Here is a 15,772-nt window from a genome sequence, read left to right on the forward strand (position 1 = left end):
GATATTTCGTTACTTTTTATCGGGCAAAATGTAAAAGTCATGAAAGACTACCAGCACGATGGAACATGTACACGTGTAGTGATTCATCTCCTCCGGAGGCAGTAATGTCTGCTGTCTGCTTAGCTGTACTCCCTACCAGTCACTCATGAATCTCTAGCATTGTAGACATCCTACTTTGCACAACTTCCTGGCGTTGGATCGCAGAGCAGGAACACTTAAGGCACAGCCTGTTTCTCTACAAACTCCTCAGTTTATGACAAATGAGGTCACCTCACTGCAAACCGTTGCTGCCTCAGATCTTTGGACGGTGCCCGGTCTGTTGGTCAGGAGAACAAAACAGAATCATGCACAGTCCTAATAAATTGTGGAACGTTCTCTTACAGCACCATAAATAGAAAAGAAAGTATTGAAAGATCAAGCTGTGAAATATGGTCCCGTCTTCTTGGTCAGTGCACCGGCAGGCGGGCAGATGTTGTGTCCCCTATACTCATTTGGCTCTGTTCCAGATGCCTTTAAATGCAGAAGATTGGTCACCTTCATGTCCTCCCATTATGCAGACCTTAAATGTACAGTGCCCATAAGAGTCAAATAGTGGTTTCATGGTTGGTTTCAATGAATTGCGCTCCTAGAAAAGGTCTATGGCTGCTGTTTGCTTGTATGTATTAAATACCTAACTGAAGATCTGGATGGTGTTCTAGGTTGTACATCTGGAAGACAAACAGAAGCAATTGTTATATTTTATATAAATATTATGCTGATTATTTAGATGTCGCTAGTTGAAAGGCCGGCACCGAAATCCCAACACCAAACTCCTCTAGAACACCGGGGCCAGATTCCTAATATCAGTGGCGGTGGCAATGCCAAGATGTTGGGGTGTTAGGTTTAGGCACTAGGGGGATGGGGAAAAGTTAGAGTTGTAGGGGGAGGAAGAGCTAAATAGTTAGTTTATTGTAAATCTAAACAATTACAGGGAATTGTAGTAGAACAAAGCGAAAGGTCAACTCAAAAAGGCCTCTTTTGTTCTGGGACTAGTATAACAGTTAACAGAGGCACAGAGAGTGCTCTGATTTGATGAGTGTATTAAAATTTAACTTTTAATAGTACAGTTTAAGAAAAATACTAGACAGACGTACAGACATAAAAACATATAAGTGAACAGTTATTATGGTTCATGCATAGGAATACAGTATTGTTAAGGATACTAATAAGGCCTACACACATGCCGATATTAAGGCATTTTCTAAGCGATTTTGCTTAGTTTGGCAAAGTCGCTTAGAAAATGCCCTCACCTCAGTGTGTGTGTGGGGACTATATCGGCAGCAATGCGCGTCCCCACGCGTCTTTATCGGTGTTGCCGAGATTGATGGACAGTGTCCATTAATCTCGGCATCGGCAGGGTTCTCCCACCGGAGAACACTGGCGCTGTCTGCTCGCTTAGCACACAGAGCTGACAGCTCGCTCTGTGTGTGGGCTGTCAGCTCTGTGTGCTATGCGATAGCGGCGCAGCACAGCCCGACCTAGCATAGCTAGGTAGCCCTGCACACATCGCTATGTGTGTAGGGCCCATTAGGCTGTGCCAGGATCTGGAACTCTGCTTTTGATCTCAAAACAGTAGGAAAAAAATATACTTTGTTTCAAAAAACAGTTTACACACTGTCTATATAGAGGAAATAGTGTGTCACGTGGCCAAGTTTTCTGGCTGGTTGTTTGAGATTAATGTAGCAGATTTGTGCTTGTTATTGTTTAATACTTTGCTGGATGCAGTCAATCGTTGAGTATTTGAAGGCTTTTAACAAGGTTGTCAATTGTATCCTGTGGTGAATCCATATGTAGTTGGCACTTGTGGGATGATCTAAGACAAGCCAAAGTTTAACCGAGGAGATGCTTGGCAGTATTTTGTATACTGTTTGTGCTTGGTGACGTTTAAGGTGGGGTGAACTAATTCCTTACAGTGGTGGAATGGAGTTTGGCATCATGCTTTGAGTTGTTATGCTGTAAGATGCAGGCGGTTTCAGTACTGTATTCGGCTCACCATACAGTGGTGGAATGGAATTTGCTTGTTACAGCATAGACACAGGTCGGGTACCTGAGGCGGTTACAGGGTATCTCAGTGCCCTAGCATTCTATTACATTTCCGCTATATATTAATCATAGTTGGTCTCTTCCAGCTCCCCCATGTGTAGTCGGAGGCCCTCAATGGCTCCCACTGTCCACTTGTAGATGGGACATGTTCACGGGGCGGTGTAAGACGAGAAACCTGGGCGAACGTTACAGCATGGCACTGGGGGAGCTGGTGAGTAGGGCATACGTGGGGTTCAAATGACTGGTTTTCTCATAAACTGGATACACTCTAATATTTGGGAGAGTTGGTAAATACTGAGTTACAACTCCATCAGACTTAAGCTGGGTACGTCCCTATAGACTGATCTGTCTGGTGGGAACAAAGATCTGGTAATGTATTGGACCATATGATAATCGACCATTTGCTCTCAAACACTGGAAAATAGACAATGGGCCTTTCAGACAAATATGTTCCACAGTTTGATTTAACAAATGCAGCCAAACAATTGTTTTTGTCTGTTCTCCAGCATTTGGGAGCAAATAGTTGTTTGTCCTTTGCTCCTGTACATTACCAGGTATTTGATCCCAGGAGACCGTTTGGACAGATCAGTCATTAGGTGTTAAATAGACATTGTCACAGGATTACGGCAAGATGACAGCATTACACACATTTACAATGGAGAAAATGGGTTTACTAAAGTACCACCATTGGCTGGGGGGGTGGTGGTGAATTTCTGGCTGAGTAGGGGCGGAGGAATATATTCCATTGGAAGGAATACTATGTAACAGCAACCAGTATACAGTATGTAATCAGGTGTGGGCAGTAATACATGGCTCAGAACGTATATACTCACGGCTATATTCTGACTTACTTAGAAGTGCTTGCAGTTGAGGGGACAGGAGCTGAGGTGGGCCACCTGCCAATATAACCAAAGGGAAACGTTATAGCAAGGTGTCTTGTAATTAAAATATTTACCTAATTTTAATCTTCCAGCATAAAATGTGTAATATACAGTATATCACCAGGCCTGTCCTGTACCTGACATTACTATACGCCACGCTCGTACCATCCTGTATGATGGGGGGGTCTCAGCCCTGATCCCAGGTATCCCGCGTAGTCATGCCCAGGTGCAGAAAATCTAGTTTACTGGGTCAGTGATTATTTGGTAAAATATTTAGTTTAATGTAAATGTTTTTGGATGAATCTGCCCATATACCTTGTTGGCAGGTGGGTCCTATGAATCCATTGAGGCAGATGCACCTCCCCGTCAGAGCGCTGCATTGTGCGTTCCAGCCGCATTCACAGCCGAGGCTGCAGTTGGGGCCGTAGTGATTGGTCCTGCACTCTGTGGAGGGAAGACAGCATGAGGCTTAGTGACACGGTACCATGCTAAGAAATAGCCAAGGACACTGCAGCAGCCGAGTGGACAGAGGACATGCAATTAGTTCCATAGGGGTAGGAGCAGATATAACCGCTTGTGTCTGATGAGCACTGGCGCTGTATACATTTCCCAATGCTAGACACAACTGGGCACAAAACATTAAGAGGTTATACAGTAGTTCAGGGATTGGGAACCTTTGGCCCTTGAGCTGCTGTTGAACTACACATCCCAGCATATCCTGCAACGGTTTTAGCATGGCCAGATAGTAAAACTGCAGCAGGGCATGCTGGGATGTGTAGTTCAACAGCAGCTGGAGGGTCAAAGGTTCCTAACCCCTGTTATAGTCTATTGAAACTGCACCAACGACACCAGTGAGTGTTGGTGGCTCCCGATGAATTGACAGGCTGCATTGTGTGGAAAATACACCATTATATTAACAATAAACACCTCAATTTTTAAAAGTTTTGCTATTTTATATGATATAAGACTAACATTGCTCCTCACCTCTATGTGGGGGATTTACATGTTTTGCACCCCAAATGGCGCTCGATGAAGCACATCAAACATTTCTTTGTTCATGCGCTGATATTACGGTTATACTGTTCCATCCGTTTGACGGGCTGGTAACTAGTATCTAATAATGCAGAGTGTTTCACCAGCCACTTGTATGGTTTATGTTACCCCGGCCACTTGTACGGTTTATGCTACCCCGGCCACTTGTACGGTTTATGCTACCCCGGCCACTTGTACGGTTTATGCTACCCCGGCCACTTGTATGGTTTATGCTACCCCGGCCACTTGTATGGTTTATGCTACCCCGGCCACTTGTATGGTTTATGCTACCCCGGCCACTTGTATGGTTTATGCTACCCCGGCCACTTGTATGGTTTATGATACCCCGGCCACTTGTATGGTTTATGATACCCCGGCCACTTGTATGGTTTATGCTACCCCGGCCACTTGTATGGTTTATGATACCCCGGCCACTTGTATGGTTTATGATACCCCGGCCACTTGTATGGTTTATGATACCCCGGCCACTTGTATGGTTTATGCTACCCCGGCCACTTGTTTGGTTTATGCTACCCCGGCCACTTGTTTGGTTTATGCTACCCCGGCCACCTGTATGGTTTATGCTACCCCGGCCACCTGTATGGTTTATGCTACCCCGGCCACTTGTATGGTTTTTATGCTACCCCGGCCACTTGTATGGTTTTTATGCTACCCCGGCCACTTGTATGCTTTATGCTACCCCGGCCACTTGTATGCTTTATGCTCCCCCGGCCACTTGTATGGTTTTTATGCTACCCCGGCCACTTGTATGGTTTTTATGCTACCCCGGCCACTTGTATGCTTTATGCTACCCCGGCCACTTGTATGCTTTATGCTCCCCCGGCCACTTGTATGGTTTATGCTACCCCGGCCACTTGTATGGTTTATGCTACCCCGGCCACTTGTTTGGTTTATGCTACCCCGGCCACTTGTATGGTTTTTATGCTACCCCGGCCACTTGTATGGTGTATGCTACCCCGGCCACTTGTATGGTGTATGCTACCCCGGCCACTTGTTTGGTTTATGCTACCCCGGCCACTTGTTTGGTTTATGCTACCCCGGCCACCTGTATGGTTTATGCTACCCCGGCCACCTGTATGGTTTATGCTACCCCGGCCACCTGTATGGTTTATGCTACCCCGGCCACTTGTATGGTTTTTATGCTACCCCGGCCACTTGTATGGTTTTTATGCTACCCCGGCCACTTGTATGGTTTATGCTACCCCGGCCACCTGTATGGTTTATGCTACCCCGGCCACTTGTATGGTTTATGATACCCCGGCCACTTGTATGGTTTATGATACCCCGGCCACTTGTATGGTTTATGCTACCCCGGCCACTTGTTTGGTTTATGCTACCCCGGCCACTTGTTTGGTTTATGCTACCCCGGCCACCTGTATGGTTTATGCTACCCCGGCCACCTGTATGGTTTTTATGCTACCCCGGCCACTTGTATGGTTTTTATGCTACCCCGGCCACTTGTATGGTTTTTATGCTACCCCGGCCACTTGTATGCTTTATGCTACCCCGGCCACTTGTATGCTTTATGCTCCCCCGGCCACTTGTATGGTTTTTATGCTACCCCGGCCACTTGTATGGTTTTTATGCTACCCCGGCCACTTGTATGCTTTATGCTCCCCCGGCCACTTGTATGGTTTATGCTACCCCGGCCACTTGTATGGTTTTTATGCTACCCCGGCCACTTGTATGGTTTTTATGCTACCCCGGCCACTTGTTTGGTTTTTATGCTACCCCGGCCACTTGTATGGTGTATGCTACCCCGGCCACTTGTATGGTGTATGCTACCCCGGCCACTTGTTTGGTTTATGCTACCCCGGCCACTTGTTTGGTTTATGCTACCCCGGCCACCTGTATGGTTTATGCTACCCCGGCCACTTGTATGGTTTATGCTACCCCGGCCACCTGTATGGTTTATGCTACCCCGGCCACTTGTATGGTTTTTATGCTACCCCGGCCACTTGTATGGTTTATGCTACCCCGGCCACTTGTTTGGTTTATGCTACCCCGGCCACTTGTATGGTTTTTATGCTACCCCGGCCACTTGTATGGTTTTTATGCTACCCCGGCCACTTGTATGGTTTTTATGCTACCCCGGCCACTTGTATGGTTTTTATGCTACCCCGGCCACTTGTATGGTTTTTATGCTACCCCGGCCACTTGTATGCTACCCCGGCCACTTGTATGCTTTATGCTACCCCGGCCACTTGTATGCTTTATGCTACCCCGGCCACTTGTATGCTTTATGCTACCCCGGCCACCTGTATGGTTTATGCTACCCCGGCCACTTGTATGGTTTTTATGCTACCCCGGCCACTTGTATGGTTTATGCTACCCCGGCCACTTGTTTGGTTTATGCTACCCCGGCCACTTGTATGGTTTATGCTACCCCGGCCACTTGTATGGTTTTTATGCTACCCCGGCCACTTGTATGGTTTATGCTACCCCGGCCACTTGTTTGGTTTATGCTACCCCGGCCACTTGTATGGTTTTTATGCTACCCCGGCCACTTGTATGGTTTTTATGCTACCCCGGCCACTTGTATGGTTTTTATGCTACCCCGGCCACTTGTATGGTTTTTATGCTACCCCGGCCACTTGTATGGTTTTTATGCTACCCCGGCCACTTGTATGCTACCCCGGCCACTTGTATGCTTTATGCTACCCCGGCCACTTGTATGCTTTATGCTACCCCGGCCACTTGTATGCTTTATGCTACCCCGGCCACTTGTATGCTTTATGCTACCCCGGCCACTTGTATGCTTTATGCTACCCCGGCCACTTGTATGCTTTATGCTACCCCGGCCACTTGTATGCTTTATGCTACCCCGGCCACTTGTTGGGGGTGACCCATTTGGCATTTCTTTTTCAGAAAACATCATCCCGCCGTAACAGCTTGGACGTTGATAGCCATCATTGAGCTACGACCAATCCCATAACCCTCTGGGGATCCCCTAGTTGTTTCAACAGACCACAGCCACCATTGAAGCCTACCGGGCATGGCTCACATGGCCAGAAGCAAGTTAGACATGTTCTTGCCTTTGTGTTATTACATTTTATAGTTTGCTAGAGATACAAAAATGTTCTTTACCAATGTTCTAAATGTCACAGCTGTTCCCATAAGCAAACCTGACCGCTAGCACCAGCCTCACCTATATCACAAGCTATTCCGGTCTTGCCTGGGGGGCAAAGGCACGTTCCAGTAACTGCGTCACATGGTACATCTCCGTCACATTCACAGGTCCTCTTGCACCCCTCTCCAAATGTCCCCATTTCACAGCCTACAGTAAAAGAAAAAAAACATGGCATTAGGAAAATACTGGAATATGGGATTAATGCACTTTACGGCGGCCCGAATTCACATAAAACTACTATAGGACTCCGAACATTGTTGGCCAAAGGGTGCTAGTTCCTATGTCTTTGCCAGCATTGACAATGACAATGCCAATGAGTACATCGCACCCTTAGCAAACAATAGGATTGACCTCAGCAAGGGTCTTTTATTTGTTCGCCGCACACCTTGTAAGAACGCTTCCATTAGTGTATGGTTTATGTAGCGTACGCCAAATCGCTTTCTTTAGAATGTTCTACAAATGCCCACATTATGCTCTGGGCACCCACACTGACCTTTTTCACATTTGCCTCCATAGAAACCAGCAGGACACTGACAGGCTCCGCTTGTAGGGTCACATGATGCGCCATTTTCACAGTCGCACATTTCCTGGCACCCGTTTCCATGGCGACCAGGAGGGCAAGCTGAGAAAACGAGATAGAAGAACATTCTATTAAGTTTAGTAATAACAATAACAATGTTCTCAAAAGCAACTGTCCTGCAATTTAGGGGCCTATTTTTTAGACTTTAATTGCCAACTTATGAACATTTGCATTGAGACAATATATAATTATCAGCATATGTTACGGTTTTACTGCATTAGAGGGCCCCATTCTGCCTGATAAACTTCCTCATGCACGTGTATGGGGGAGTCTATACTGAATGTAACCCCCTTTCATATAAACTATATAATAAATAATTTTGCCCCCTGGGCAGAATGTACCCACTGCCCTCCTCACAGTGGCATCATGCTTTGTGCTGTTCAGAGCCGTACCAGCGTAGTGTTTGCCTGCTGTGCACTGTCTCCGTAGTTGCCACTTACAGTATGTTGGGAAAATGCTTCATTCAATGATGTTTCAATGACCACTACAAATCCTAATCTGGCTGTAAGTGTTGTGATGTACAGTAATTGGGTAGTGCTGCATATACAAGTGATGATCACAGATATTATCCTGGTATATCACAGGGTCTCACTAGAGCTAAGTGTAAAATGTCCATGTTCCATTGTGGCCCACTGTCACAGTAATATGACACGGGCGGCGGCCATCTTGGTTAAGGTTTGAAGCCTCCCTGAAGGGCAACATGGAAAGACACAATAGTGGTCCCTATATCTCTGCACTATTGACAGAGGGACGAGGCGCTGTGTGGGCAGCCATTGGATGTAGGGTGAGGGATACCCTATACCTAATGTATACACATCATGGAAGGAGTTTTGGGTCTATTTACCAATCCTCCCCTCCTGAGACCGCTACTTTGATCAGCAGTGACCCCAGCAAAGCCTCCATACACACTAGATAGGGGTTCTGAAACTCTAAGTTCACGGTTACCAGATGCACAGGTGCATTCATTACTCATTGACACATTTTAAAAGATCCACAGGTGGAGCTAATTATTTAATTTGTGATTCTGTGAGTAGACCTGCAAAACATGCACTGTGTGGGGTCCAAGTTTGAGTACCTGTGCTCTAGATAATATAGTGAAAGATATTACTCAGAAAGCCCTTCTGAGCGATATTGTTCACTATTGTCTGGTGTGTACACTCGATATCGTTACCGATGTTGTGGGCACCATATTCCCAAAGACCTATGTATTGGCCATAGACTCTAGCACTGCGCTGCCAGGGAGGATGGGGCCCTCCCCTCTCGTAAAGCTAAAATTTCAGTGGCATCGGCACGGAGTGTTTTCCCTACCACTTGGATTACAAAAAACCATCCAGGACCTGTTATTCTTTGGGATTTCCCCAATCATTCTGAAATCCTCTGCTCCACAATTGAGTGACTATTATTTCATTTGTCCCTATATTTTAATATTTTTATTCAATTTTTATTGTATATGTTATAATAAATACATTTTCTATTTTTCTTACACACCTGACCACTCATTGTTTACATTCATGTATATGTAAATTCCTTCATTTTTTGTAATATCACCACATGTTCTAGCGCAGTCAACCCCCTCTTTGTTGTTCTTGTATATTGTATTGGAGGTGACCCCTCCAATTTCAGATTGCAGCTGTATAGCCAAGCACACCCATATTAAGCGCCCTCAAAACTTGATATAGTTTTCTATATCTTTCCTCCTTTTCTCCCTCTCGTAAAGCTCCTTGCTGACGTCTTACTACCTACCCATGTAGGAGCACCCAGTAATAATTGTCACACTAGGTGCTCCCCTAATACATTTCCGTGCAGTTTAAGTAATGTCTTGAAAGCGAGAGGCGGATAGATATAAAAAAAATCCCCAATGTAATACATAGTAATTTTAAATTTGTATATAACTGGCCAGTTATTGCCAGGAATATACACCCTCAGGAGCAGTTTAGTGCCAACAGAATATAATCTGATATTTTTATGAAATAATTCATGTAGAAACATCTGTGTAATATAACTGTCATTCGTCAGTCACCTGTCATCCGGGATCAGGCTCCCATAGGAAAACGTATTTGCTATGCTTTGCAGCCCACTGTCTGTTCTCCCAGAAGACAGGGCAGTGATGTGCATAATGCAAAGACCAATCACCACCCTGTAATCACATCCGCACCCTCCCGTCTATCACAGGCATTTCCTCCCGTACGTCTGTCATCTTGTCACAGAGATTCCTGATTGGGTGGCTCACCGTGCTGGCATACATCCCCGTAGTATCCTCTCGTACAGTGACAGCTTCCCGATACTTTATCACATGTGCCATTGTTCAGGCAGGAACACTGCATCTGACAGTCAGCGCCATATTTCCCAGGGAGACATTCTGAAAGGAGGGGAGGAATCATTGGAAAATGGGTTTACTTTACTGTGCCGGACACATGTGTTATGTGACATTAACTGTACTAACGGTGATGGGAATGAAGCCTGTGTTCCTGCTGGTTCCCAGGAATCCTTTGACTATGAAGTAAAGGTTCCCAAACTGCCTTTACATTCCAGCAATGATTGAGAGTCCAGATGCTTAAATCAAAATGATTGAGGTTCTAAGAGATTCTAATAAAAATCAACTGGATATCCTTAAGACCTGGACTGTAATAGTAAGTATGGGAAGATGTGCTATAGGTTTTGCAGCTTCCATTGTGGACAGGTAACAGTCGTAACTCGTAAACCACAGAACCATACAATTCCATGATAGCTTGGCCGCTGAGATGTGGACATGACAATATGTTGTGACCATAAAACAGACAGTGAAACTCCCACATGTTGCGCCGCAAACCCAAAAGCAGCAACAGACTATACCATGGGTCCTCAAAATGCGGCCCTCCAGATGTTGTGACACTACAAATCCCAGCATGCCTTGCCACAGTTTTGCTATAATGGAGTGTTAAAACTTTGTCAAAACATGCTGGGATTTGTAAACACTCCCTTATAGCAAAACTGTGGCAAGGCATGCTGGGATTTGTAGTTTCACAACATCTGGAGGGCCGCAGTTTGAGGACCCATGGACTATACGGTGGTCACAGTCTTACATGTGCTAGTGGATAAAGTCCAGTAAATATGACTCCGTCTCCAAATGTCCTCAGTTCAGTGGGTGGAAATATCCATCGTAATTTCGCGCATAGGTCACACGGATGGAAAATAGAAATTGAACCGTGTGATAACATTCGATAATAATCACAAAGTGACATCAGTGTCTGCCAGATACAGTATATTGTATCTGTTTTACATGAGGTAACACTCTGGATATGGTGATCTGATGTGCAGAGAACACACAATACCCAGGTCACATCTGGTATGGTTGTTGCGGGTGCATGGGCATGCCTTGTTGATACCTTTTTTTTTTTCTAATAAAACAATTTATATTTTCTATCTATATGCTGATTTCTTATGATCCATCATAACTCGGAAGGCGGGACAAATAAAAGGAACCTTTACGTGTGTTATACCAGTTTCTTACATGTCAGCAGATCACCTTTTTCCTGTCAGGTGTGTGTTGTCCTCAGTCAGAATTGGGAGACCAGGTAAAACACACCCCTATCACCTTTGTGATTATTATCAAACGTTATCACACTACGTTACATTTCTTTTTTCCATACATGTGGAAATGATTGGATATCTCCACAGAACTGAACTGGGGACTTTTGGAGGCGGATTCACGTTGACTGGACGTTATCCATTAGTGCATGTACAGTAAGACTGTGCCCTTTAATGTTATAATGTGTAGCTACAAATAATGAAGTTTACTGGTGCATAGTAACAGACCCAAATGATGCCAACATAGCTCCAGCCTATGACTAGCATCTACATGCCCCACATGTAATGTACTGTACCTTCCTCACATGTAGATCCTGTCCATCCCAGTCCGCAGCGGCACGTTCCCCTGACTGGGTCACAAAGTCCTCCGTTCTTACAGGAGCAGATCTGCCGGCAGTTTTCTCCAAAGTAGCCTCTATTGCAGACTGAAATACATGACGCATGCATGAGCGCACCTTAGCCCACAGTCCTAACCCCTTCCTGTAAGGTAGGTAGGAACATACAAGGTAAAGATGGTGCCATAGACGTATGCTAACACAGGTCTATGGGACCATCTACTGTATGTAGGTGCATGCAGTAAGTGCGCGTACATAACAAGCACTTGTTACATTGGGTTTCCCAGCTGTCATATGAATTCAGCGGTGTAGCGATCGCCACCGTCATTCTTACACTCCAATGCTTTTGTGTCTTACTGATCGGTGGTACTTGGGGGTCCTTTTAAACTTTTGCTATGTGGCCCATAAATGTTCAAATATACACCTTTATAGATGGTAAGAGATAGCTTGCAGGACCATGCTAAATGTATGTCAAGCTAAAGGATGGGTAAAAAAAAATACATTTATGAGCAGATCGGCTGATGCATTATCAGCTTCCACTTTATCACTTCACCAGGCATAGTACATCGGCCCCTAGGTGAATTAAGAGTTACACTTAACAAAGCAGTATGTATATACCGTGTTCACAGGTCACGCCCGTCCTTCCAGGGCCACAGAGACAGTCACCAGTGACATGGTTGCAGGATCCATTGGGGCCACAGTGACACACGTGTGCACATCCTATTCCATAATGCCCAGGGGGACATACTGTAACGGAACAAAGAAAGCTGATTACACAACGACCCGATAACGCCAGGTCCTAACCTGTAACTGTGTCTCACCCACTGGTACGGTCACTGCTCTCCTTATTCCCGTACAAATAATATGCCCAACTTCTATTTCCAACCTACCACGTCAGCACTGTGGTCAGCATTACATAGTGACATAGTAGGTGAGGCTGAATAAAGACTTGCGTCCATCTAGTTCAACCTATGTTTATAATAGTTTATCCCTTGTTGTATAGTATGTGGATGTTTTTAACCAATAAATGTTTATCCAACCTTATTTTAAACGTATTTATAGTGTCTGCCGACACCACTTCTCCAGGCCGTAAGGAGGTGGGGAGGAGGCGGGATGGCGGCAGAGGTGGGCAGGAGGTGGTAAGAATACTCACCCCGGTTGCTGGTCCTCCGCGCAGGCCAGGGATCCACACAGGCGGAGGCGCAAATGACGGGACAGGCGGCGGATGAAGATGACGCAGCTCTCCGGCGCCCTCACTGCCGCCGGAGGGCTGCGTCATCATCATCCACCGCCTGTCCTGTCATTTGCGCCCGCCGCCTGCGTGGATTCCCAGCCACCGGCAACCCGGGTAAGTATACCCTACCCCGTTCACACCAGCCAGGTCCCCGGGTTGAACCCGGGAACAACCCTGCTACCTAGCAGGGTTGGATTGCCGGCAAATTAGCCCGGTAATTTTTCCCGGGTACCTTTCACACCAGCGGTAGTACCGGGTTGTTCCCGGACTCAACCCGGGAATTTAGGCTGGTGTGAAAGGGGTATTAGTACTGGTATCATATTTGAAACGGCACTGTTCACGACCATTCTTTGTTCTCTATTACACAGCCAGTTCCCTACCCATCTACAGATATTTGCCCCTAATCCCAGGTCCTCCATTTTATTTATCAACCTCTTGTGTGGTACTGTGTCGAAGGCTTTAGCAAAATCTAGGAAAATCATATCTACAGCGTTTCCATTATCAAGGTTTTTGCTAACCTCTTACTAGAAACCAAGTAGATTAGTTTGGCATGAACGATTTTTCACGAACCCATGCTGGTTATTACTGAATAAACTATGAAGGTCTAAATATTCCTGGATACCATCTCTTAAAAATCCTTCAAATAGTTTAACATCAATAGTGGGTAAACGAACAGGTCTGTAATTAGCGGGATCCTCCTTTTTTCCTTTTTTGAATAATGGCACTACCTCTGCTATTCTCCAGTCTTTTGGTACCTTTCCTGATGATAGTAAATTATCAAAGATATAATGTAGAGGGGAAGCTAATTCTTCCCTTAATTCCATTAGTACCCTAGGATGAATCCCAGCTGGCCCAGGTGATCTATGTATTAATGTCCATGACTAGTTGTCTGTCACAGTGATAGAAAACCACCTATAGCTATAATTATCAATACATTGTTACCAAAACAGCTGAGCAATCCAGGCCTGGTGTGAGTATACGAGCTGCTTTGTCAGGCCAGGCTCACGGGATATCTGCGTGAGAGTGACTTGGCCACACAGATTGCACACGCACAGAGCAACCAATAGGCCAAACCTGAGGTTTCTGGTTCTACTGGTTTTAAAAATAAAACTATAATAAATATGTTAAATAAAATGAGAATTTTTTGAGAAGAGTTTTTCATGGAGAACGGTGGCAGTTGCAGGGGGAGTGGCTGCAGCAAAGTTCAAAATTCAAATATCAGAGCCCAACCAACTGCCAGCATTTGGTGTGGCTCCACTGGATCCGCCACTGACAGAGACCCAATGGCTAAAGAGCTGAACCCCAGTATATGAGATGCTAAAGCTGACCCCAGGGACACTATTAATATATCTAATTCCTTCCCCCTTTTTATGGTTACAGTACATTACCAGCGCTGCAGTCAGTCCCCACATATCCTGCAGGGCAACGACAAGCTCCGGTTGTGCCCTCGCAGTGACCGCCATTCTTGCACTGACACAAATGTTCGCAGTTTTGACCGTAAAACAAACTGGAACATTCTGAAAAAACAAAAGCAAAGCACTTTATACTCCGGCCCTCACAACACAATGACAAAAGTGCATAAACTCTGATATATTACACCTTTCCATAAACAGTCTGGCCGCTGATGTTTGTTTTATATTAAAAAGATATTGGACTGATCTCTGACCCCCCTTCCTTCCTCGCCACTACAATAAGTCTGGGCAGGCAACCAGATTCTGAAGTGTTAGCAGCCAGAATAGATATGAAAGGTGCTGTGTGTGGTAATGTCATGTCTGCACTGGGAGGAGATAATAAGCCGTACATAAAGCAATCAGTAGGGTGCAGTGGATTTTATTGGTGATTCATGGTCTGTTATTATAATATTACACCTTTGGCTGGATTCCCAATGCCTATAAGCTTAGCAGACAGCTATGCAGGTTCTTACATCAATGTCCTTGTGCAGGTTTTGGTCTGCATACACAATGGCCCTTATTCAAATCTTATTGCAGTACAAATTTGTTCTCAAAATGGACAAAACCATGTGCCCTGCAGGTGGGGCAGATGTAACATGTATAGAGAGAGTTAGATTGTTGTGAGTTATTTTGTTTCTGTAAATACTGGCTGCATTATTTTTACACTTTAAATTTCCGTTTCAACACACCCCACCCAAATCTAACATGTTACATCTGTCCCACCTGCAGTGCACATGTTTTTTCCCATTATGAGATCAAATTTGTACTGCGATCAGATCTGAATAAGGGCCAATATGTAGCACTCTACTGATCTGCCACTTGCAATTTCCCTTTCCACAACATTAAATGTGCACCTACTTAACTGGCAGGTGTGACCGTGGTAACCAGAGGCGCAGATACACTCCCCGGTCACCGGGTGGCAGTCTTGATGCTGGCCAGGACACTGACATATTTTGGCACAGTTCATTCCATAGGTTCCTGGAACGCAAGCTGGGGAGATAGAGTAAGTTAACCAAGAATAATAATTTGGGTGCAATTACTGTGTACCGAAGGCTCCTATATATTCTAGTGTCCCAAACCCCTTTCTGCGATTGTCTACTGGAAATATTTATTCATTATTAACAGTTTCTTTCATAGTACATTCTGTTGCACTTTACATTTGGAAAGAGTGTTACAACAAACTGGGTATTTACAGATGGTTAAAGGTACGAGGACCCTGCTCGCAAGCTTACAATCTATAGGATATGTAACTCCCAAAGCAGCTTCTCCCATAACTCAGATTCCTGAGGCTACATTGTGATAGGTTCCTATTAGTATTTTACCTTATATATGACATTGTTTGTATGTTTGGGCAGCTGTTTAATTATTTCTAAGAAGTTGCTCACTGGACTTTCAGTGAAAATCCGGTAATTGTGTAGTTTCACGGCGCCAGTGTTTGTTTGTTTATTAATCCAGACAG

General features: G+C 45.1%; 1 protein-coding gene across 3 annotated transcripts in view; it reads right to left on the reverse strand.

The window, feature by feature from the left end:
* Nucleotides 1–15,772, reverse strand: part of MEGF6 (multiple EGF like domains 6) — a 372,940-nt gene continuing 357,168 nt past the window's right edge. For all 3 annotated transcript variants that reach the window (XM_083162934.1, XM_083162933.1, XM_083162935.1), the window contains 10 exons: nt 15,172–15,303; nt 14,251–14,379; nt 12,247–12,375; nt 11,590–11,718; nt 9,957–10,085; nt 7,640–7,768; nt 7,165–7,293; nt 3,279–3,407; nt 2,934–2,978; nt 1–707 (listed from right to left, as the gene is read on the reverse strand). In XM_083162934.1, coding sequence (XP_083019060.1) covers nt 637–707; nt 2,934–2,978; nt 3,279–3,407; nt 7,165–7,293; nt 7,640–7,768; nt 9,957–10,085; nt 11,590–11,718; nt 12,247–12,375; nt 14,251–14,379; nt 15,172–15,303 — 1,151 coding nt within the window. In that variant the 3' untranslated portion in view covers nt 1–636. The remainder of the gene's footprint in view (nt 708–2,933; nt 2,979–3,278; nt 3,408–7,164; nt 7,294–7,639; nt 7,769–9,956; nt 10,086–11,589; nt 11,719–12,246; nt 12,376–14,250; nt 14,380–15,171; nt 15,304–15,772) is intronic.

The sequence above is a fragment of the Crinia signifera genome, chromosome 19, assembly GCF_055691185.1.
Source record: "Crinia signifera chromosome 19, ASM5569118v1, whole genome shotgun sequence".
Taxonomy (NCBI): domain Eukaryota; kingdom Metazoa; phylum Chordata; class Amphibia; order Anura; family Myobatrachidae; genus Crinia; species Crinia signifera.